The sequence below is a fragment of the Lutra lutra genome, chromosome 3 (assembly GCF_902655055.1).
Source record: "Lutra lutra chromosome 3, mLutLut1.2, whole genome shotgun sequence".
Taxonomy (NCBI): Eukaryota; Metazoa; Chordata; class Mammalia; order Carnivora; family Mustelidae; genus Lutra; species Lutra lutra.
In genome coordinates, this window is record NC_062280.1 from 131,923,437 (window position 1) to 131,949,821 (window position 26,385).

At 33.5% G+C, this 26,385-nt stretch overlaps 1 protein-coding gene across 13 annotated transcripts in view; it reads left to right on the forward strand.

Annotated features, from left to right (window-relative positions):
* The window catches only part of NBEA (neurobeachin), a 677,938-nt gene that overhangs the window by 256,881 nt on the left and 394,672 nt on the right, over nucleotides 1–26,385 (forward strand). For 12 of the 13 annotated variants that reach the window (XM_047723145.1, XM_047723148.1, XM_047723152.1 and 9 more), the window contains 2 exons: nucleotides 10,891–11,045; nucleotides 13,346–13,472. In XM_047723145.1, coding sequence (XP_047579101.1) covers nucleotides 10,891–11,045; nucleotides 13,346–13,472 — 282 coding nt within the window. The remainder of the gene's footprint in view (nucleotides 1–10,890; nucleotides 11,046–13,345; nucleotides 13,473–26,385) is intronic. The other variant, XM_047723149.1, reaches the window with a different exon arrangement.

The window sequence follows — 26,385 nt, forward strand, 5'->3', positions numbered from 1 at the left end:
AAAGATTTTAACAACTGTTCTACAGATACTTCTTGAAAATTTTATTGTGAAAATATAAATAGCATCAGTCATCATGTCGATATGAAGATGGATAAAAACAGTGTTCTCTACATTGAACTTAGAGAGTAGTAAATGGAGGTGAAATGTTTGCAAAAAACTGTCACACAAGTTAAAATGTGTTAAGTCTCAGAATTTTAAAAAACTAAAAAAAGGAGGGGTTATAAAATATAGGAAAATATTTTTTCTAACAGTTTGTGTTAATATTATATTTGGATATTCATTCATTCATATTGGATGTTGCTTATGTCATCTCAGATTGATGTCCTCTATTTCACGTATTTGGTTTATGTTCCCTGGATATATGTGCATGTGTCTTTATGAGTGTATGTAAACATGTGTATGTAAGTATCTGTAATTGTATATATTTATAAAAATGTTATAGTAATTTAACTTAGGATCATAAAAATTTTGTGTTCCACTTACTTTTATATATTTAAAAAACAAATAAATAAATAAATTATATATTTAAATTTTGTTAGAATACAAAACAAATAAATACAGAGAATTATTCTGATTTGCATAAGGGAATCCAGTGAAATAAAAATTAAGTTCAACATTTTTTGTTTTAATTTGAATTATTGTTAGAACAATTTTTTCATTAAAACAACAAAAGTGCCAATATTCTCAGCTACTCAAAATTTATTATACTTTTGTGAATATTGCTTTAAAAAAAAATAGAACTTTCCATTTGTTCCTTGTAGCATTTGTGCAAAGTGCAGTGGGAGTGGGATCATTATTCTAAATTGCGTAAGTAGAAATGAAATCGAGGCACACAAAGCATACTTCAGTTCTTTTTAGGAAAAGGGTCTCTAGTGTAGTTAATATATGCAGTAGCTCAAGTACTATCAAATGTAAATGATGAGGTGATATTGATGAAAGGAGGGGATTGAGGTCTCAGGGGGCGCTGATGACGGATTGAACAGAAGCGGCCTTGCACTGCACGTAACTCAAGTCTGTCGTCTTCACTGCTCAAAGCCATAATGGGAGGTGGCAGTCTGAAATGAGTTGCCACCGCAAAGAGTATTATTTTTGAAATGCTTTCACACAAATCACTAGGCCCTGCATACAACTTAGTTTCATGCTTTAATGTCATCAGGAGGCACAAATTGGTGTGTCTAATTGTTTGCCACCTGCCAGCAAAATGAGCTGCCAGCCAGCCAGACGGGTTTGATTGTCTGTCAGCCATTCAATAGATTGAGAGTGACAACATCAAAAATTTAACTTCAAACTCTAGAGCTTTGAGCAGCTTTTCAGAGGCATCATCCCCACAAGTGCTTCTGGACAACTGCATTTTTCAATTATACTTCCAATATATTGCTACCATTTGCCTTATCTGTCTTAAGGTAGCTATATTTACATTATGAAGTATATAAACATATTTCTGAAGCACTAAAATCCGAAATCCAAGTTATGACATGTCTTTTAACATCAGATTCAATTCCTTGAAAATAGGATCCAAGATGACAGGACTCAGAAACAAAGTCCTGATGACTACCAGTTTCAAACACAGAATTATCATGGGTCTTACTCTACCAATAATGTATTTTTCATTTTTATCTTTAGTTGAAAAATAGCTACAGTCTTAGTTGCTCATTTCTCTGTAAGTAAATCATGCTTCCTGATAATATTGCTCAATCGCAATGGAGATCACCTAGGATTTTACTTTTGTTAACCAACAGTTTATTGGTTTTACTCTAAGCATGCTAACAATGTATTTTTTATACTCATTCTATACAGTAAATTTGAAAATAGCTTCCTAAAACAACTGATATAATTTGAGTTATGTTAACTTGTGTTCCACATAAGGTGTTTCTCCCCACTGGGGATGGAGCATTTATGAATTTCAGTTGTGAGATTTATAATATTTTCTTTAGTTAGATTACAACCTCAATTTTAGAAACATTTAGACTTACCTAAAGTAAAACTTTTCTTTCAGTATTATTTTCTCACATTGTATTATGAAATACTGTATAAATAGTCTTATTAACATATCTGGAAAGTACTGATGCTTTTTCCTCCATTTCTTCCAGTCATCACCTGTGCAGATTTTCATAAATGTCTGATTACACTGAGTGGCCCTAACAAATTTGTTTTTATGAATGTAAAGCGCTGAAAATGCTAGAGATTCTCTGGTACTGTTCTATAGTGAGGAAACACTGTATATAGAGAAAATACAGTTAGGAAATGATAACATTATCATGGTTTTATTTTGGACAGAAGTGCTTAATAATCTCATCATAGAACACATAAGCCAAATTGCGAAGTTTCCCAGCAATGCAATCTCTTTTGAGAGATTTAAATATAGATTTATTGTTTATAAAATACTCTAGCTGAGCTATATTTTTTATACATTAGTACCTGTGTAACTTTTAGGTTGGTGTAATGCTTTTCTCTAAAACCACCAATTAAGTTTTATCCTATCTTTTTTGTTAAGATTGTAATATTATATGTCCACATGATTTTAATTTTTGGAGATTTTGGTATATATTTGTGATTTAGGTCAGTCTTAATTCCCCAGGGATTTTTAAGCTATTTCTCCCCCCCCCTTAGTTTGGACAAAAGATGGGGCAGGGGAAAGAGGACAATATGCTTCTTCCTTTTAACTGTTACTCTGTTTTAGAAAATTATTTTATGTCTTGGATATAACAAAAAACTCACAATTGTGTTGCTTCTCTGGATAACAAACATTGATCTTACATTATTTATATTTCATCTCTTTTGATTTTATAATCCCAATTACATTTAAATCACTGGGTTTGATAAGTTCAGGCAGAATGTTCTGTATATTTTTCCATTCAAACCTAATTTCCTCACTTTCAAGTGTTTTATTCTCTGAATAAGAAAATCCCTAAAATAAAATTTGTAAATATTATAGGACCAAAAAAGCAATATAGATAGCCTTTATATTATTAAACTTAAAGGATAAGATTTGGGTAGCTATTTTCTCTCTAGCTTTTTAATATTATCATTTTTAACATTAATGCTAAGGATGACAATTTAGGGAAAATAATAAAGAAATGTTTGATATAAATGATGGAATCTACCTACATTGATTAAAGATTATTAAAAATTATAATTACTGCTGAGGACTTCCATTTCTCTTTCTTTACTAATTTTTGTGAAGTGTTTTGCTTATATCACTTAAAGGATGAACAAGTAATTGTAAGCCAAATTGATTAAAAGTCTGCCAACCTTTACATTTCAAGGTATCTATGAAGTCTAGGCACTGAAATTCCAGCTTTCGTTATGCTCCAAGTGTTCTGGGTATAGTATTTTAAGGCCAGTTGCCAGAAGATGCAGTTTTGACTAAGCATGGTGGTATCCTAATGTCTCTAATGTTGCCTTTGTCTCTCCTGGCATTTACACAGACAAGTCAGTGAGCTGAAAAAGTATCTCTCTTTAAGGAGTAGATTAATGAAATACTCGATTATTTCTTAAACATATTTTTTCATTGGTATTCTAAATATTTTACAAAATAAAGACATACAAAACACGAAAATGTCATAGCAGTAGCCTTGTGATTTCTGATGAGCTGCAATAAATTGTAGTATTAGCCTAAAGTCAGTAACATTGTTTCTTTCCTAAGCTTCAATTTTTTCTTTCCAGATAAATTTTTAGCATTTATATAAGCCTCGTTAGGGAAGAGTGTTAATCTGGAAATTAAGAGAATCAGTCATTAATAATGGATCTCAATAATAATAATAATGGATTACAAAATTAGTTGTGTGATGTTACTTTTATTCTCTTTGGCTTTCTCAGCATATAAAATAATGCATTATTTCTTAAAAGTCCCATAAAGTTCCAAACCCTATCATAAATGAAATGACCTTGTAATTAGTCTCAAAAAAGTAGCAGATAGCTATTTTTGAGCTTGGTTAAAAGACCTGAGTTCCAGAAAAGATAGGACATGTCCATTCCCAAAGCTATCAGCTCACTTTAGGCCCTCAGTATCTCTCAAGTGGATTCTTTGTCTTATCTCCTAACTGGCCTCACTATTTCCAGGTCTCCGCCACCCCAGCCAGTGTATCTTCCACATTTCTGCCAGAGTCATTTTTCTTAAATGCAAAACTAATAAAAATTCTGAAATAATTTTCGCTTATTACAAAATATATTACAAAATAAAAGATGAACTTCTTAGTTTGAAATGTCCTTACCTTTTATCAGTGATAATGATGTATTTTCAGTTCCTTCAGTCTACTATGTTTTTTTCCTATCCCTTTGCCTCACTAAGGCTTTATTACTGAACTTTTTCTCCTCTTGGCTAATTCCTATTGTGCTACTTTTAGATTCAGCTCACTGTTCCCAGATAATGCACATCCTTTGTGTTCCTGAAAGATCCTGTGCATAACTTTGATCAAAGCAGTTATTGAGATATATTGCACAGTTGATTTGTTGGTTTCTTGTATTTCCTTCAGGTATCTCTAAGGCATGGGTTATATCTTACTTTTTATCCCTCAAACTTGTCAGGGAAGTTGTATTCCTTTAACCTGTCAGTGCTCAATAAGTGTTACAGAAAAGAGAGAGGGAGCAGAAAGAAGAAAGGGATTCTTTTAGGGTGTCACAAATAATTACAAAACTCACTTGCCTTGATGAGTCACTATTGAAAAACTCTTATCTTCACTATCTTACTTTATACATAGGCCAAATCTCGAATATACAGATAAAGTAAGAATCTTTTTATAAGAGTCACAGAAATAATTAATGAACTCTCCAAGGCTCTGTCCTTGAACCACTTCTCCTATCCACTTGCACTCACTTCTTCGGTGATTTCATCCAATTTCCTGACATTAATTAGCATTTACATTGATGATTTCCAAATTTATGTCTCAGCCCAGTCCTCTCTCAAGTAGAGACTCCTCTATCCAATAGGTTTTTCAACATATTTGGATGATTAATAACTGCTCCAACCATGTTCGCCCCTATCTTTTTTTTTTTTTTTTTTTTTTTTTTTTTGGTCAGAGAGAGAGGGAGAGAGAGCAAGCACAGGCAGACAGAATGGCAGGCAGAGGCAGAAGGAGAAGCAGGCTCCCCGCCGAGCAAGGAGCCCGATGTGGGACTCGATCCCAGGACACTGGGATCATGACCTGAGCCGAAGGCAGCCGCTCAACCAACTGAGCCACCCAGGCGTCCTTGTTCACCCCTATCTTAGTTAATGGCAGCTCTGCCCTTCATGGTGCTTAAGGCAAAAATCTTTACATCATCTTTGACTTTTCTCTCACACTCACATCCAGTCTTCTGCAAATGCTGTTTTCTCTCCCTTCTTAATAAGTCAAAAGATTGACTATATTTTGCCATTCCGATCCAAACTACATCATTTCTTGCTTGGTTTATTACACTAAACTCCTAACTAGTCTTCCATTACTTTCCCTTCCCCCATTAAATATATCCTTAATACAACTGCCAGAATGGTCCTGCTTAACCTGAAATCAAATTCCTCCCTTGTTCATAAGGTTTTAGTAGCTTCTGATCCACTGTGAGAAAAAGCCAACGTCTTTACAATGGACTATAAGGACCTATGATCAGAACCCCACTTACCTTGGTCTCACCTCTTACAAGCCTCCACGTCTTCTACTCACACTAGCCTTCTTCCTGGTCCCACTACCTGTGACACTTTTTTTTTTCTTTTGCTTTTATTTTTTTTCTTTATTTTATTATGTTATTCACCATATATTACATCATTAATTTTTGGTGTAGTGTTCCATGATTTGTTGTTTGCATGTAACACCCAGTGCTCCATGCAATGCATGCCCTCCTTAATACCATCTCTGAGCTAGCCCATCCCCCCACGCCTGAAACCTTCAGTTTGTTTCCCGTAGTCCATAGTCTTTCATGGTTTGTTGAGACCTTACCAGTTTAGCCAGTTAGAATGGCCAAAATTGACAAGGCAAGAAACAACATATATTGGAAAGGATTTGGGGGAAGGGGAACCCTATTACACTGTTAGTGGGAATGCAAGCTGGTGCAGCCACATTGGAAAACAGTGTGGAGATTCTTTAAAAAATTAAAAATAGAACTACCTGAAGACCCAGCAATTGCACTGCTGGGTATTTACCCGAAAGACACAGATGTGGTAAAAAGAAGGGCCATAGGCGCCCCAATAGCAGCAATGTCCACAATAGCTAAACTGTGGAAAGAGCCAAGATACCCCTTCAACAGGCGAATGGATAAAGAAGATGTGGTCCATATACACAATGGAATATTACTCAGCCTTCAGAAAGGATGAAAGCCCAACTTTTGTGTAACATGGACGGGACTGGAGGAGATTATGTTGAGTGAAATAAGTTAAGCAGAGAAAAACAATTTTCATGTGGTTTCATTTATAATTTGTGGAACATAAGGAATAGCATGGAGGACATTAGGAGAAGGAAACAAACCATGCCTGTGACAGTCTTACACTCTTCCCTGGATATCTTATAGCTTGCTTCCTCCTGCACCTTCCAGTGTTTCCTCAAATACTACTTTTTTTAGTAAGTCTTCTCTAAGCAATTCTTATTCTTGTCTGTGCTTTATTTTTTTCATAGCACTTTCTGTCTCATATACTGTATTAACCCATTCATGTTATTGTATCTTCTGTCTCTCCATATTGGAATATAAGTTCCATGAAGGCAGAGGTTTTGTTTGTACTATATATTTCTATATGTCAGAATTTAGAACCGCCTCTAACATATCAGAGGCTCAGTAAGTATTTGTTGAATGAATGAACAAATGAATCTCAGATTACAGCCCAAATTTCTGGTTTTGAGATAGGATAAATTCAGTGATGGAAAATTTACACTTATATGTATTATATATCACTCACTCTATCACAAAACATAGTTAATCACTGAATGGAACATTTTGTTGATGTGAATTAGTTTGAATAATTTCTTGGCTTGTGCTGTTTTGATGATAACCTTCACAACCTTAGAGTATGCATGAGTTTTATGTAGTACAGAGGAATCATCTACTTATTTATAGTTTGCTGTCTTAAGGTATGGAGCAGAATTGTGAAATTGTGTGGGAAAACATGGAAACAATATTCTTGAGATGGAAAAATGCAGTTGGTAATGTGTGTGTAGTATAGAGGATTCTATGTACGCATCTGTATGAATAGCAGATCTAGAAGGAGAGTGGAATATGTTAATAGTCTATATAGGTGGCTCTTAACTTTTTTGTGGCTGTATTTTTGAAACCCAGATAATTATTTGCTTGCCCTAGAAAAAGTGTATGCACTTCAGAATTTTATGTATACTTTAGTGTATTCATGGAATCGAAATGGGTACCCACGATAGTTATGAAGACTACTAGGTAAGGTTAAGCCTTTTGGTATGGATAGAATAAGTTACCAAGTGGAACATGTTGAGTCACCGAAAGAAGATTTTGTAAGAGCTAAAAGTTCAGTTTTCACATAATATGTTAATCAACACATATTAATAAATGTAAATGTTCAGATTATTTATAAAGTAGATTGTTAGGACACAGAATGTTTTGATATGTTAGGGAATGGGCAGTGTTGAAGGAATGATGTTAAGGAACAGAATGTACAGTACTCTGATTCTAGTAAACCATCTGGCCATTATAGTCAAAGAAGAAAGAGTAAGCTGCATGAAGTTGTAGACTGAGACAGGATCTGAGAAGTCAAAGCCAACTTCCCACCTCTCTCACCCCAGCACCAGTGACGTGATCATCCTAGTCATTTGAACACATCAGTAGTTGGAAACTGGAGCTCATAAAAGTTACTAGAGAATCTTCTTCCTGTTGGTTTTAATTTGATAGGTAGATATTTAGGAGTTTCTTCTTACTTCCTTTTCATATACCTTCGGATTTTAAAAAAAGTTATTGTTTTTGGGTTTTATTTTTTAACTCTAATTTTCTAGTGTCTCAGTTTTCCCTCCCATGACTTTTTCTTTTATGGGCATGATGCTGTTTGTCATTATTCTTGAAATATGATGCCTAAAACTGCACACAAGATTTTGTTTATGAGGTCCGACAATCAGAAAGTATGTCAGGATTATCGCTTCTTTCAAAACTGTGTAGTGTTGCTGGTGCAGACCTAGGTTGCATCAGCACTTTTGGAAACCATAGCAGTCCTAACAATTGCTACAGATCACATGATATTCCAGGCAAAGGGCTAAACATTTTATATGTATTATATCATTCTATCTTTTTAAAAATCTTATAAGCTACAAACTATTATAAGTCTCATTTTAAAGGTGAGGAGAATGGAACTTAGAGAGATTTACTTGCCTAATACCATACAGCTAGAAATTGTGGAAGGTAGAATTCTAACTCTGATCCATCTGTCATTGAAAACTCGGTTTTTTAGCCACTGTTTTACTATATTTAAATGCCATTTTGCACTACCAGATCTGCTGTGTTTGCTGTCAATGAAGTGTCTGAAGACTTTCACATTAATTGCTATTGAACCAGATGCTTTCAGTTCTTAAGTAGACTGGCATTTAATGTTGTTTGTGTTTATTTACAAGCTATTGTTACAGGTTGTTGAGATTAAATTTTTTTCTCTCATTCATATAACTGTTTTTCATAATATATTTTGCATAGCCTCAGCACTTGACAAGATGCCTGTAGTAGTCCGTTAATAAAAGTTTCTGCCCAAATTTGGTGATGACCTGTTAATTAGGAATTTTGGGTGATAGTTCTCCTACAATCTATAAATCTGTCTCACAGCACTATAAACCAGCCCGTGTTTCTTATTTTATCCACAGGGATTTTAATGAGTTGTTAAAAAAAAAAAAGTGTTACAGATTACTAATGACTTTTTTTCAAATCAAGAGTTGATAATTTTGTCTTCTTGCTGGAGAGCCAGGAAAATAGTGCATCTCAACAGTTTAGAAGTTTAGAGAAGAGTTTTGATGATAAACCCAAGATACTAGTTTTTTTTTCTTTTGATAGACCAGTATAACCACCTGCCTTATATGATGTAGGCAGAGAATTATTTCACTTTACACAGTGGTAATAATAACATTTATTTATAAGACAGCTTATGCTAAAAAAAAAAAAAACTTTTAAATACAATCTCATTTAATTTCTCCAGTTATATGTGAAGTATATGGCATTCATCTTGCCATATTTGCAATGAAGAACTGAAATTTAAAATCACTCAACTTGATAGTGATTTAGGTCTCAAGACTTAGTCTTCTAGCTCCATGTCCTGTTTTCTTTCCATAATGTCACACAGCTTCTCAATGTAATAAATGAAGGCATTGGATGAGGGATGACCAATGAAAGGGTTGAAAGATAAAGTGTACTTTTGGAAATTAGACAAGATAGTTAAGAGTTCAAGGTTGAGTCTAATGAATTAGATTCACCTACAAAGAGTAAAGAAGAAAATATCCAGAAAGAGATAATGTAGAAATTTTTTGGCATGAGTAAAATTATTTAATACTGCCATGCATTTGGTCACAAAAAAAGTTTTTTTTTTTTTTAAAGATTTTATTTATTTATTTGAGAGAGAGACAGTGAGAGAGAGCATGAGCGAGGAGAAGGTCAGAGAGAGAAGCAGACTCCCCATGGAGCTGGGAGCCCGATGTGGGACTCGATCCCGGGACTCCGGGATCATGACCCGAGCCGAAGGCAGTCGTCCAACCAACTGAGCCACCCAGGCGTCCCACAAAAAAAGTTTTTTTAAGTATTCCTTAAATTGAGAGTAATAATTCTTATAAATTTAGTTTTTTGATATTGAAGAAATCATTGAAGACAGCAACATAAGTGTTTCTAGGAAAAACAATGTTATTAAGGAAGCTTAAGCTATAGACTTACTTGAGAATAAGCCACTGATACAATTTTAAGTAAAGCTTTTTAATGGGACAATTAAAATTTTTTAAATGTGTATAGGCATATTTACGAGAACTAGTTTAGTTTGAAGAGTTTTGTACTGTCAGTCATTAGTTTTCAAGCATGACATTTGAGCTTATAGCATCTCATACATCTACTCTCTAGATGAAAAAGCTCAGTGATGGTTGAGTAACACTGGTAAATACTTTTTCTGTGAAGTTGCGGTCTGTATACTTTGAGAAGAATGAAGCTTCACTAAATACTTTATTTAGAAATAAAGATACTTATTATTTTAGATAAATAGTTTATCTTTTAAAATTATACTCACTTATTACTTCAGGTTAACACAATGACAAATTCAGAATTTTTTATTGTGAAATTCATCTATGTTAAAGTAATATGGGAAACACCTGTGTTCAAAATGTCAAGTCTTGAAAGCTAAATAGATCTTGAACTGAGTATCGAGTGTATCATTGAGTTCTTTTTCATTATAACAACTATGAAAAATAACTAAATTTTTTTCAGAAAAATAAACTGTAACCTTACTATGCCATTAGATGTTATTCAGTAGTCCTTGGTTAATTTTTAGCTTTACTATGAAGAAGCTTCAGAATCTGGCTTTTGGAATGGTTGTTATGTTATGACTATTTTACAAATGAAGAATATAATATGGATAAGAAGGACATTTTATGCATATTTTGCCAAAAAACTATGCAGATGGAAAATGTTCTAACTTGAGCACATATTTTCCCAGTTTTTCCAGATTCATGATTATAGCCTACAAGCCATCTTAAGAAAGGTTTGCAAACTCCACATTCCACATAAACATTTGCCAAATGAATTAAAGTGAACACATTTCACAATATATCCTAATGTCCATATCCCTTTCACCAATGAAATTGGACTACGAAATAGAAAGAAAGAAAGAAAGAGAGAAAGAAAGAAAGAAAGAAAGGAAAGGAAAGACAATTAAATGTTGACTGTATGTGTGGTAGCAGGGTTGGATTTCATCTTAAACCTTGTGTTGGTTATTTTCCATCACTTCTTACTTTCCAGGAGTGTTGTGGTACCTGTTAAGAAGCCACCTCCAGGTAGTTTGGCTGTAACCACTGTGGGAGCCACTGCTGCTGGAAGTGGGCTGCCAACGGGCAGTACTTCTAATATATTTGCTGCTACTGGAGCTACACCAAAAAGTATGATTAATACAACAGGTATTGTCCTTATATATTTTTGTGATACCTCATCTTTTTCTTTCTGTTTTCTTTATCTTCATTTTTCTGCTTATTTGATCTTAAAAATTAAATTGCTCTGATCATTTGGGATTGTCATAATCTTTAAGAAGGTTCTACTTTATGTTACCACCTTTCAGAATTTGTCTGTACTTCTAAGACATTTTTAGTGGTCATTTTAGAGGACACTATTGTTTTTGTTTTGAGTCCTCTCAAAACACAGTTCTGTTTACTTTCAGAGTTAAATCAGATTGCTGAAAGGTATTTGGGGGGCAAGACCAAAAGACAATTTAAACATTGAAGTTTGATATATAAAAATTAGTAAATAATATCAAGAATATCACAAAATATGTTAAGTGATAGAAAATAGATTTAGTGACATTTACTGGTTGAATTCTAATGTATATTTTTTGCAAAATCCTCTAAGGAAAGGCAGAGCTCCCCTAAGAACCTGAATGGTTTGCAAGAGCCTCAAGGTGATGGGGAAAAAAATGCATGTGAATAAGAACCATTATTTGACATTGAATTGATTTATGTACTTAGATTACAGTTGTATCCAATTCATTGTCCAACATTTTCCTAATGATACTAGGAACAGAAAATTCCAAATCACTACAAATTTTAAAAGCCTGCCTAAAATAACCTTTATTTATGTAAATTTCCAGAAATGTTCCTGTTGATTATTAGCTAAATAAATCCTTACCCAAATCTTTGTGATTCCATTTTAGGTATTTATACAACGCAAGATGATCCCTGACTTTTCTTCCCTGACTATAGTAGCCTTCTCTTCTCCAAACTGTATAGCCTTGAACTTTTCCATCTATTATCATTACTTAGATTCTTCCCATTTTTATTAATTTCATAGCTCTTCTATGTGCTTTCTGTATCTATCTTGTTTATCATACCACCTGAGTCTGACATATCATGACCAACACATTTATGGGGTTTTAGTAAGTAGAATATACTCTATCAAGCATATTTATATTAGCAAATAAACATTAATAATGGCACTGTGTTAAAGAACATAGCATCCTTAGTTTATCTATATTATAAATAAATATATCCAGCTTGTCTGAAGACTTCAAAGTTTTTCTATACAGTTTATAATCTCATTCTATATATTCATTCTGCTTTCTAGAAATAGGAAGAAAAATACTGTTTTACCAAAATATATATAAAAAAAATGTTAAGATTTTGAAAATATGCCAGTATAGTTGAAAGAAATCTACATTTAGTGTCTAATGAATAATTCCTTATTTTTAAGAGAGAGGTTAAAGGAAAATTAAATTACCTCTTTTTTATCTTTATATGAAACAAGTTATATTTCCTTATAATTTCTATTTTATGAATTAATAATAGATATAGAAAGTGATGGTAGCAAGAAATCTAATGAGAGTATAAAGTACATAATATTACAGTGGAAAATAAAATGTAAGTAATTAAACGTCCTCCTCAGAAATATGTACAGACACACCTACACATACATACACACACTCATACACATTTTTTATACCAACACTTAAGCCGGGCCCATTGTCCAGTTTAGTTTTTGGCAGTTGTAGTTTAGTGTTTTGGCAGTTTTGGCAGGTTAGTGTTGCAGCAGAATCCCAGTAGCAGTTCAGTTTTATGAGAATTAGTGTGAGATAAGATAATATTTAGGAACACTAGATGTCCCTCAACTCCACAGCTCTTTAATATACTTACATGGTGTATTATAGAAAAGTCTGTTCCAAAGTCATCTTGATATCGTTGAGGAGAGCTCATTATTTTAAAAGCAGGTACAATTATATTCATTATAGCCCTTCTTAAAACAATCATTTTATCAAAATAAGCATTTGATGCTTCAGGGCCACAAATTTATGCTCAGTTTGTTGTAAATTATATCTTAGATGGTGAAAATTAAAATATTACAATATAGCAATAAAAAATAAATTTTTCATTTCTAAATTTGAATTGTTTATCAGCCTCATTTTATCTAAAATTATTTTCATTTGTTGATGTCTTTTATTTATACCCCATTTGTAATAATGTACTTCTGTTAGATTATTATAAGTAAATCAACTGGATTTTAATGCAACAGCTATTATTTGTAATTTATAATTATAAGAGTTATAATTTATAAGAGTTATTAGTGTATAATGGCCAAATGATTTTTTAATTGTTGAATTCTGTTTTGAAATTCAGATGAGTAAATCTTCAAAATCAGATAGAAATGATATAATGAAAATTAATTTGTTAAATAAATTTATGCTTAAGGCTAAAAATTATTATTTTGGGAACAGGTGCCGTGGATTCAGGGTCGTCCTCCTCTTCCTCCTCTTCTAGTTTTGTGAACGGTGCTACCAGCAAAAACCTTCCAGCTGTACAAACTGTCGCTCCAATGCCAGAAGACTCGGCTGAAAACATGAGGTATACATAACAACTTTTATACTCATTTTCCAACTCCATTTTCAAACATAGTGAAACACTACACAGTAAATACAAAGGTATAGTTAAGAATTCTTGAGAAGAGCTAATTATGAATTTTGTGCTGTATTGCATAATTGTATTGTTCTGGCATTTTTAAAAGTCACTCACTATATTTCAGAGCCTAAACAGAGGTGTTGACTGATGTTCAGTGACCGTGCTGGATTTGTCATCCATTGTCATATAGCATGTTACTATTTCTGTTACAGTAAAAACATGCACAAATGGTAACATGATAACATTGTGCATCTTTGCAGTGGTGATGAAAAGTTTAAAATACAGACTTTCAAAATAAATCTGCAAAATTATATGTAACACATGTAATTGAATAAATGAGCATTATCTTTTTCTTCATGCTGAATAGATAAAAATTTATGGTAGCACATCACAGAGCATTCCTAGAAGACTAGTCCACAGTCTTAGAGTTAAATGACACACACATACGTGTGTGTATGTTTGTGTGTGTGTGTGTGTGTATTCATTCATGTTTTACCCTTGATCTTAGCCAAAAGGCCGAGAAGCGTTGTGTATTCATGTTTTAAATTCAAGAATTACACAAATGCAGAGTATAAAAACTCAGTGAAACAGTGAAGACACTCATGTTACCATCACCCAAGTCAGGAAATACAATGTTCCGAGTACCCCAGAAGCCCCCACCTTGTGTTCCTTTTCCTGTCAGTAATCTTGCTCCTCTTCAGATTTATAATCCTGACTTTTAATATGAGGGCATCTTTGTCTTTTTTTGAATTTTATGTAAATGAAATTGCACAGTACATGTTCTTTTGTTTTGGAGCGTCTTTTGTTCAACCTTGTTTATGAGATTCATCTGTGTTGCATGTAGTAATAGTTTATTTTTATTCCATTTTTATTCCTTTGTGGTTGGATACTATAATTTACTAGTCTTTTTTACCGATGATGGGCATTTTGGAATTTTCTAGGTTTAGACTATTACAAATAATGCTGCTTTTTATGCAGTGATGCTGCTTGCACATTACTCTTGAGTGTGCCACACGTTTGCTTGCGTGCATGTCTGTGGGGTAAATAACAAGGAGTAGAATTGCTGATTCACTTGATTGTGCATGTTCAGTTTTACTAGATAATCCCAAACAATTTCCCAGAGTGCTTATGAAAGTTTACTAATTCTGCAGTGGCGTATGAGAGTTCCTGTTTCTTCATAACTTCAATGGTACTTAGTACAGTCACTCTTATATTTTAGACTTTTGGTGGAAGTATTTCCTCGTATTTGTAGTTTGCATTTTCCTTGTGGTTAATGGGTGAGCATCTCCGTACATATTTATTGGTCTTTTGGTTTTATTCTTTTGTGATTTGCCTGTTGAAATCTCTTTCCCATTTTTAAAAATTGAGTTGTTTTTCTTCTTGTTAGTAATTTGTAAGGTTCTTTATGTATTTGAAAATGGCTCGTTTGAAGATTATATGTTTTATATATATCTTCTCCCATTCTGTGACTTCTCTCTTCATTTATATGCTCTGTTTGGGTCCACAGAAGTTGTAATTTTAGTGAAACTCAATTTGTCAAGTCTTTCTTAGTGCTTTTTCTATTATAGATGAAATTTTTGCCTACGTTTTCCCCACCTTATCTTCTGGCTGCTTTATTATCTTTTATATTTATACATACAGTCCATTTAGAATTGAGTTCTGTAAATTTAATGGAGGTAGAGTAATATGAATGTCAAGATGACCCAGCATCATTTACTTAAAAAACTCTTCCGTCCTCCTATCTCTGCCACTCTGTCACAGATCAAGTGCCCCTAAATGCTGGATTTGGTTTGCCACTCAGCTCTGCCCCATTTGCCTGTGTGTCCTTGTGCCATACTGTCATAATTAGCTTTAGGTTTAATAAAGGTCAGTATCTGGTTGAATAAGATCTTTCCACTTTGGTCCTTTTCTTTTTCGATAAAGTCTGAAATATTCTTGATACTTAGCATTTCTATTTAAATTTTAGAATCAGTTTGGGACGCCTGGGTGGCTCAGTTGGTTAAGCAGCTGCCTTCGGCTCAGGTCATGATCCCAGTGTCCTGGGATCGAGTCCCACATCGGGCTCCTTGCTCGTCAGGGAACCTGCTTCTCCCTCTGCCTCTGCCTGCCATTCTGTCTGCCTGTGCTTGCTCTCTCTCCCTCTCTCTCTCTGACAAATAAATGAATAAAATCTTAAAAAAAAAATTTTTAGAATCAGTTTGTCAGTATCCATATTTAAAAAATCTTGATGGAGTTTGGCTATGAATGGTATTCATGGATCTAGTACAACTAAAATCTATATTGCATGTATAGATCTCCTTCAGTACTGAAATTTTCAAACTATGAGCATCATATATTCTTCCCATTTCTTCGTTTTGTTTTTGAGTTTTTCCTAGTAACAATATTTAGTTTTCTAGGCAGAAATTTACACGTTCCTATTTCATTTATTCTTAGGATTTTAATATTTTGTATTTATTGTTTTTCTCTAGTTAGTTTTCAAATCAATATTATTGAGACCTTTATTTATAGTTTCAACTCAATAAAAATACTCCTTTCGAGTATACTTTTGAAACAACGGACTTTATCATTTTAATGAGTTTTGATCAGTTTATATACCTATAAAACCACCCATTACCCCAGAAAGCTCCCTTTTGCTCCATATGTATTCATTCATCTTTGCCTCAGGCAAACACTTATGTACTTTTAAAAAATTTATTTTTATTTTTTTAATTTCTTTTCAGTGTACCAGAATTCATTGTTTATGCACCACACCCAGTGCTCCATGCAATACCCGCCCTCCATAATACCCACCACCAGGCTCACCCAACTTCCCACCCCGCCCCTTCAAAACCCTCAGATTGTTTTTCAGAGCCCATAGTCTCTCATGGTTCACCTCCCCTTCCAATTTCCCTGAACTCCCTTCTCCTCTCCATCTCCCCATGTCCTCTGTGTTATTTCTTATGCTCCACAAATAAGTGAAACCATATGATACTTGACTCTCTCTGCTTGACTTATTTCACTCAGCATAATCTCTTCCAGTCCCGTCCATGTTGATAAAAAAGTTGGGTATTCATTCACCCTTTCTGATGGAGGCATAATACTTCATAGTGTATATGGACCACATCTTCCTTATCCATTCATCCGTTGAAGGGCATCTTGGTTCTTTCCACAGGTTGGCGACCGTGGCCATTGCTGCTATGAACATTGGGGTACAGATGGCCCTTCTTTTCACTACATCTGTATCTTTGGGGTAAATACCCAGTAGTGCAATTGCAGGGTCATAGGGACTTATGTACTTTTTAATAGTGTAACTTAAATTTGACTTTTCTAGGGTTTCATGTAGATGGAATCATACAGAATATATTTTTATGTGTGTCTCTATTTTCTTCCACTCAGTTTTTGAGATTCTGAGATTTATCAATTTCTTTTTGTTTTCTGTGGACATTTAATATTCTATGGGTATTTGAGTATAAGGCTTGTCTTGGACATACATTCTTGGGTAAATAATTAGAGTAAAACTGCTGGTTGTATAGTAAGTATATGCTTATCCTTATAAAAAACTGCTATTTTGCAAAGTGGTTGTATCATATTATATTCCTGTCAACAATGTGTAGAAGTGCCAATTTGTTCTCCATTCTTGTCAACACTGGTATTGTTAATCTTTTTAATTTAAGGCTTTATATTGGCTAGGTAAGCATATCTCATTTGGTTTTATTTTCAGTTTTCCTAATGATTAATGGTGAGAAGGTTTGTTTTTTTGTATGTGTTATGGGCCAGTGAAATCTTTTGCTGTTCAAAAAAAATTAGATTGTTTTTCTCACTGAGTTGTAAGAGTTCATTATATATTCTGAATATATGTCCTCTGTTAGACTGCATAATTTTTTCTGTTCACTTTTATATTTTTATTTTGTGAAAAGTGTTTAGAATAGGAACTTTCTAATTTTGATAAAGTCCATTGTTTCAAAAGTCTTTTCTGTTGTGGTATGTGTCTTAGTGTCCTAAAAAATCTTTACCCCAAAGTCATGAATATATTCTTACATTTTCTTCTAAAATTATAGTTTTTAGCTTTTATACTTAGGTCTGTGATCCATTTATTTAATTTCTGTGTGTATGGTGGGGAAAATGTTGGGGTTTGTTTTTATTCATTTTCATATCAGTTTTTCAGCACCATTGAATTATCTTGGCACACTGGTTTAAAATCAGTTGACCACCTATGTGTGGATCTATTTCTAGATTCCATACTGTTCCATGACCTATATGGCTATTCTTATGCCAATATCTTACTGTCTTCTTCACTGCAACTTTACAGTAAATCTTTAAAGCAGGTTGTACAAGTTTTCTAACTCTCTGCCCTCCTACAGTTGCTTGACTGTCCTAGGTTATTGGCATTTTCATATAAATTTTAGAATTTGTTTGTACTTGACAGTTTGTAAAAGAAAACTGCTGCAGTTTTAATTAGGATTTTGTTGAATCTTTAAATTTAAGGAGAATTGATGTCTTCATAATATTGAGTCTTCCAATCTTTGAACATTATCTATATCCATTCACTGAGATCTTTACTTTCAGCAACTTAATGTAGTTTTCATTGTAAAGGTCTTATGCTTACTTTTGTCATTTTTATTATTTTTAATTGTCTTTGATGATATTCTAATTAAAATTTTTACTTTAAATTTCCAATTTTGAATTAAAAGGCAAACAAAAAAGTGCCAATACTGTATGTCTCCATTTATACAAAATGCAAATAAATTTATCTTAACACAGAGGAAATTGATGACTGCCTGTGTCAATTATACCTCAGTAGAGCAAAGAAAAATGAAACATGTTACCTGGATGTTTATTGTGTATAGAAAGACAAGTTGGGGTGCCTGGGTGGCTCAGTGGATTAAAGCCTCTGCCTTCGGCTCAGGTCATAATCTGAGGGTCCTGGGATCGAGCCCCGCATCAGGCTCTCTCCTCGGTGGGGAGCCTACTTCCCTTCCTCTCTCTGTGCCTGCCTCTCTGCTTACTTGTGATCTCTGTCTGTCAAATAAATAAATTTTTAAAATCTTTAAAAAAAAAAGACAGACCATATTTTTGCATATTTGACTTTATATCCTGTAGCTTTGCTTAATCCACTTAATTTTAGTAGACTGTGGTGGTTTAGAACTATTCTTAACTCAATAATTATATTATCTGTAGTTTCCTTATTATTTTCAAGGTGTAAGGTAGTGTCATTTGTAGTTTTAGTGATATTTATCCTTAAGCGTTTGAAAATTCACCAGTGGTGCCAAATCAAAATGAAATTTTCTTTATGGGAGAGTTTTAAATTACAAATTAAGTTTTTTTAATGGATAAGTGACTATTCTTATTTTGCTTATTGGGGGGGTGGGGTTTTTTGGCATCAGTTTTGGTCATTGATGACTTTTAAAAATTTAGCCATCTTATCTAAATAGTTGGATTAATTGCCATAAAGTTTTTATATTTTATTATTTTAAAATACTTGTAGGGTGCCTGGGTGGCTCAGTTGGTTAAGTATCTTCCTTCACCTCAGGTTGTGATCCCAGGTTCTTGGGTTCCCTGCTCAGTGGGGAGTCTGCTTCTCCCTCTCCCTCTGTGCCTTCTTCAGCTTCTCTCCCTCTCTCTCACTCTCTCTCTGTCTCGCAAATAAATTCATTCTTTTAAAATAGAATAAAATATTTGTAGGATCTCTATTGATGTTCTCTCCTTCATTCCAGATTTTGTTAATTAATATCTTTTCCTCATTTTATCAGTATTAGAATAGCTATTGATTTTTCAATATTAGATTTTTTCCTAGAAATTAGCTATTAGCTTCTTTGTGTGTGTGTGTGTGTGTGTGTGTGTGTGTTTTCTATTACACTGAATTCTGCTCTTACTAATTCCTTTTCATTATTTGAGGCTTACTTTTTTTTCTCTTTCTAGAGTCTTTGGATGGAAACTGATAATAGGAGTCTAAGCTATGGCCCATGGGCTAAATCTGCCTCCCACCAGTTTATGTCAAAAATAACTTTTATTGGTATATAGTCATATAATTTGTTTATATACTGCTTGTGATTGCTTTCACATTACAATGGCAGAGTTAAGTTGTTGTAACCTCTCTATAGTATTGTCTAAAAGCTTAAAATATTTACCGTACCCTTTAGAGAAAACACTTACTGACCCCTTGTTTAGACCATTGATTTTAGATCTTCTTTTCTAATATGAGCTTTTAAAGCCACAACTTTTCCTTAAAGGACTGTTTTACCTATGTTTAACAAATTTCATTGTAATATTTTAATTTTCATTCAGTATTTTTTTCTAAATTTCCCTATAATTTTTTTTTGACTCATAGGTGTTTTAGAGGTGCATTTTGAAATTGACCTTTTCTCATTTAAGTGCAAAGCTGTGAGATCCATCCAACTTGTTCAATAGATCCTTCCATTTGTATTTTTTAGTGGTATTCCGTGGTATGGGTATATGACAGTTCATTCAACCATTCACTCATTAAAGGCCATTCAGTTTTTTTCTAGTTTTTGGCTTTTATGAAAAAAGATGCAATGAACAATTTTTTTTTTTTTGTAAACATAAGTTTTCATTTCTCTAGTATAAGTGCTGAAGAGGGGCGCCTGGGTGGCTCAGTGGGTTAATCTGCTGCCTTCGGCTCAGGTCATGATCTCAGGGTCCTGGGATCGAGTCCCACATCGGGCTCTCTGCTCAGCAGGGAGCCTGCTTCCCTCTCTCTCTCTCTGCCTGCCTCTCCATCTACTTGTGATCTCTCTCTGTCAAATAAATAAATAAAAATCTTTTTAAAAAAATAAATAAATAAAATTAAAAAAAATAAGTGCTGAAGAGTGAGATTACTGAGTTTTATGATAAGTACCTCATTAGTTTTATTTAAAAAAACTTCTACCAGGGGCGCCTGGGTGGCTCAGTTGGTTGGGCGACTGCCTTCGGCTCAGGTCATGATCCTGGAGTCCTGGGATCGAGTCCCACATCGGGTTCCCTGCTTGGCAGGGAGTCTGCTTCTCCCTCTGACCCTCCCCCTTCTCATACTTTCTCTCTAAAAAAAAAAAAAAAAAAAAACCAAAAAAAAAAAACTTCTACCAGCAGTGTATACATAATCCAGTTTCTCTTCATTTTTACTGATATTTGGTGTTGTCTTTTTTTTTTTAAGTCATTTGGTAGGTATGTACTGATACCTCATTGTGCTCCTAATTTGTTATGTTCCTAGTAGATGATTCTGAACATCTTTTTGTGTGCTTTTTCTCATCAGTATTAAAATTTCTCTTCATTGTAATATCTGTTCATATTTTTTGCCCATTTCATAATTGGATTGCTTTCTTATTTTTAAGCCTTCAGAGTTCATCATATTTTCTAAATACTAGGCCTTTCTCAGAAATGTGGTTTACAGTTGTTTTCTTCCAGACTGTGGCTTCTTGTTTCATCCTTTTAATAGGGTCTTTGGCAAAGGAAAACTGAATTTTTGTTGTACTCTGACTTACCATGCTGTCATGTCTAAGAATTCTTACCCCCACTGAGTCCTAAAGATTTTCTCATATGTTTTCCATAAAGTTCCGTGGCTTCATAAACAGTTTAACTTTTAAGTCTGTGACCCATCTTGAGCTAATTTTTGTATAAGGTGTGAGGTTTATATTGAGGTTTGTATTTTTGTCTATGATTGTTCAGTTGCTCCAGCACTATTTATTCAAAAGACTATGCCTCCATATGAGGCATGCTTTTAAGGTATTTTAAGGCAAGTCCAGAGTGGCCTTTATTCCTGGGCTAATTTTGTTACACTAAGAAAGTGTGCTGGGATTTCTCCTGAATGTTCAATGTATTTAATGAGGTCTTTTCATTTGGTGGGAGGGAACACAGACATTTCTCAGCCCTTTGTGAGCTATAGGAAATGTTTGTGTTATAGCTCTTTCATAATTATTCTTCCCTCAGAATTTGTCCTAATTCTAAACTTGGGAGCTTTCAGATGTCACATATATAGATTGTTATTCAAGTGAAGACTCCAATTATTGGAATTATTTCTCTTTATAACTTTTTCCTCTTGGGTGTTCTGTCCTCCAAATTCTATTCACCTTGGCCTGCCTGAACTGTGGTTTTAGTCTTTTCAACCCAGAATTGTTGCTGGGTTCTGTATTTGCCCTAATAAGGGAAATACCTCCATGCAAGAAACCTGAATGATGGTGGAAATCAATTCATTGGGTTTATGGTCTTGTGCTACTTTTGTTGCCTGAAAACAGCTGTTGTCTGTATTTTGTACCTATTTCTAGTTAATAGTGTGGGAGGTAATTCTAAACTATCTTATTCCTTCAAGGTGAAAAATGGAATTTGATATTTTATATTGTAAATTATTTCTTTTATAAATTTCATTTTTAATTGTTTGCTGGCATATATAATCCATTTTGGTATATTGAACTAATATCCTGAAACTTTTAACTACTTTTATTCCTAATTATTTATCTATAATTCTTTCTAAATAAATATGTATATACAGTCATTTCATCTGAGAATATTGGTAGTTTTATCCCCTATTGTAATCTTTGCACCTTTTTTTTTCTTGTCTTATAGTACCACCTAGTACCTCCAATGCAATTTTCTATAAAAGTGGTTAGAAAAAGCATTTTCTTCATCTTAGATGGAAAGCTTTGAGCATGATTAATTATGATGCCTCCTCTCTATTTACTAAAGATACTTTATCAAATATAAGACATCTCTTGTGTTTATAATTAACCAAGAGTTGCTATGATTATGTGTATTGAATTTTATTGTACTCACAAATTCCAAGGATTATGGTTTAGACACATTTGAGCAGCCATTATTTGGCTTACTGCATTTCTGCTTCTAGGATTTTAATGACAGACTGTTTGATACTCTTCCATAGTTCTTCATTTCACTTGCAAACACACTCTCTTCTCTCTCTCTCTTTTTACATATTCTTTTATTCTCTTTTTGTTTGTTTAATTGGCCTATCTTTAAATTCACTAATTCTCCTTTAACCTTATTGAGTCTACTGATAAGCCTATTGAAGGCATTATTATCTCTTTTACTATATTTTTTATTCTAACATTTTTACAGTTTCTTACTTTGTTTTAAAATTCCCCATCAGTTTATGCATGTGGACTTATCTTTTCAACTATTAACTCTTAATATATTAATAATAGTTATTTTAAATTCTTTGATAGTTCTAACACATGGTTTATCTGTGATTCTCGTTCTGTTAGTTTGTGAATCTGTCAGTTTTCCTTTTTTGTATGTCTTATGCTTTTTGATTGAAAGCTGGACATTATATAGAGGGTGGTAATATCTTATGCTTTTTGATCGAAAGCTGGACATTATATAGAGGGTGGTAATAACTGACATTCATAGTATTTATTCTGGCAATGGGCTTGCCTCTTATGCTGGGCCTTTAATGTTGTAGGTTAAGTCATTCTACCCAGCAGTTGAGATACTGTGTTTTCTTGTTTTAGTTACTCTCAGTGCATCACATGCCTTAAATTCTTTTACGTGTACCTTGTCTTTATCTGGGGGCTGGTCTGTCAGAATGTTTTACCCTATTCTCCCCTGATTTTTAGGCTTTCCTTTAAGCCTGCATTTTAACGAAGTCCTCTACACCGTGGCGCCTTCTACAGTAGTAGGCTTCTGTTATTTGTATTGGGTACTTGCAAGCCTGGTTTTCGGTGGACATGGAGTTGTTTCCTGTTTTTCTGGTTCAGACTTGGTTTTAGGCAGGTATTGCCCTGGGTCTTGGAAGTAGGATTTTTCACTGATCCTGCCCATTTCCAAGTAGTTGGAGAATCTCTGATTATTAGAACTCGGGATTTTTTCTTGCCTTCCCTTAGAATAGAGTTTTTTTCTGTTCCTTTCTCCAGCTTCAAAAGAGTCTCTCTGCTACCCTGGAAGTGGCAGGGCTTGCTGTTCTTTTCTGAGATGTATAAACCCTTTGTTCCATAGAGGTTATGGGGAAGAAGGTGCAGGCAGGGCTTTGTGTCTTTTCTGCAACAGTTATATTTTATTGGACTAGTTGACTAGAAAGGAGGAATTTATCCATTTGTTTGTTTTGTTTTCTTTCTATCTAAAACACATGTAATTAACAATTTCCAACATGCCTTTCAAAAAGCCTTTATACTTATCTAAAGACATTCCAGCATTACATTTCCTAAAACTTGAAAAGTATGTATTTGGAATTTAGTTTACCATATAGAGTAAACCTCTTGCATGCAAAAGAATTCTATTTAGGTTTAGTTTTCTGTAAGTTCATCTATTTTCTTCACCTGTACTCATGCACTTAAAAATGTATGTGATTCTTTCAAAAAAGAATAAGGAGAAAATGTCAGTTTTTAGTTTAAAAGATCATGAGGAATAAAGTAAGCAAACATTTTTTCACTTTCATGTTTTGATTAGGGTAACCATAAAAAGTTATAGTTGAGAAAAACTGTTAAGCAGTAGTCATAGGGTTATAGAATCTGAGATTCAGGATGCATTTACTCATCAGCTATCTAATGTTAAATTATATTTTAGGGATGCCTGGGTGGCTGAATTCGTTGAGCGTCTGACTTTTTTTTTTTTAATATTTTATTTATTTATTTGACAGACAGAGATCACAAGTAGGCACAGAGGCAGGCAGAGAGAGAGGAACGGAAGCAGGCCTTCGGCTGAGCAGAGAGCCCGACGCAGGGCTCCATCCCAGGACCCTGGGATCATGACCTGAGCCGAAGGCACAGGCTTTAACCCACTGAGCAACCCAGGCACCCCAAATGTCTGACTCTAGATTTCAGCTCAGGTTCTGATCTCAGGGTCATGAGATTGATTCCCTGGTCGGGCTCCCTGATAACCATGGAGACTGCTTAAGATTCTTTCTCCCTATCCCTGTGCCTCTCCCCTCTACTCGTGCTTGCTCTCTCTTAAATATATGTATCTATATTTCACATTAGAAGCTTAGTGAAAGCTAAACAAAGTATTTTAAGTTAGTGTTTGTCATTTCCTAGTCATGGCATATAGCCAGTCAATAATTCAACTTTACAATTTACGGTTTTGCTGTCATTAATATTCTCCTAATCTTTTCTTTTTATCTAATTTTACTTAAGCAAATCACTTCATTTACCTATGCTCATATTTCCTAACTTACCCAGGAACATTTGATTAATGAAATCTATTGTGGAATTCACTAGTGTAATAATTTCCTTTATATCTAAGCTCTCTTATTATGTACATTGCTTAAAGTTACATAATTATTTTCATTCTAGATTTTATTATTATATATAACCATTTTATATGATTTAAGGAATGAAGAAATTTAAGAATTTTAATGTACAAAATTAAATTAAGTATTTGTTATATTTATGATATGTTAAGGACCTAGGAGAATACAAAAAGTTAAAACCAAAAGTAAGAATTATAAATGTATTAAGTGGCATAAGTGTAAAGTGTAAATAGTACTCACAACATAAGCAGTGTCCTAAATGAAAGTAAAGTTACTGTGTTTTTCTAGAATTCTAAAGCATATAACATTTGAAAATAATCAATACTTTGTAGTGAAACATGTTTGTAAGGAGATTAATTTAGAAAGTGAGACAAAAATCTTACGTTTTTCTGCTGATTAAATTAGTTAGTCGCTTTAGCTTTTGTTATGTCCTGAGGTCAGTTATAGTCGGCAAGATTCGATGGATTTTCATACATTTTTTCCTATCATGAAACAATTATATCTTTATTCATAAAATTTCTTAGAATCTGTAAATCTCTGTAAATGAGATTTTCTTAATGTAAGTAAAAACCAATACATAATTGTGTTTTTAAAAACCATAATAATAAAACTCTTCTGTTTTAAATCATGTTATCTTAATACAGGCATTGATGCTTTAACATTTCATCTAAAGCATTATTATTTTCTTTGGATATTTTGTTTTTGTAGTTGGAAAGTTTGTGAGAGTGGTTGATAAATTACCCAACTTGCAACAGTAGTTTTCTTCATGGAAATCAGTAATTCTCCCTCTTTAAAGAATTTGCACTTAGCTATCAAGAAAAATAGCCAATGTCAAAATAACATCGTAAGCATCATTAATGTGACTGAAGGGAATGAAAAAAAAAATTGAGTAGGAGGAGAGAAATGAGAAGCTCGAGAGAATGCATGTCAGCCTGGAGTTGGCCCAAGAACTTTCCTAAATACTAAGAAGTTGCTAGAGTGTTAAGATTATAAATCTCACTCAAGACTATACAGGGCAAATTACCCATGTCCTGAAACCTCAAATTTTTTTGTGCATAAGGTATCTTTTACTGAATTAATGTTTCTTGTATAAATGAAAATAAGCTTTCAAATGAAACTGAAAAATTATTAATCTTTTTCCTTAAATCAAGTAAAATATGCCAATTTTTCTTACAAAATAATTTGCCAAAAAACTTTGTTTTCTGGTAGTTATTACATGTACTGTTTAAAAAAATTATATTCAAAATGAAGAGAATAACTCATTTATTTTGATAGGACATAAGGCCAAGGAGTTCTCTAGTGTTAAATTTTTTTTTTAAACATGTTAACAGATAAATTTTTCAGCTATGCCTTGAGAAAAAGAAGTTCTACATTATGTACTTTCTCAGATGAGAAATGAAATATCAGGGTTTTGTTGTTGTTGTTGTTGTTGTTGTTGTTGTTGTTTTGGTGATTGGTGTTCTTTGCCTGGTGATAGAGGAGGGTATTAAGCTGAGATCTATATTTATATCATGTTCTTTGAGAATTTAAATTGTGTAAAGATGAGGATCACATACTTTATCTGATGTTTACTTTCCTTTAAAATACGTTGTGTGGAATCTATAAATATTAATGACAACAACTAAAACTTATCCATTTTCTTCACTGTAAAAAAGTGATGGTGCAACTTTTCCACTTAGAATAGGCTGTTGT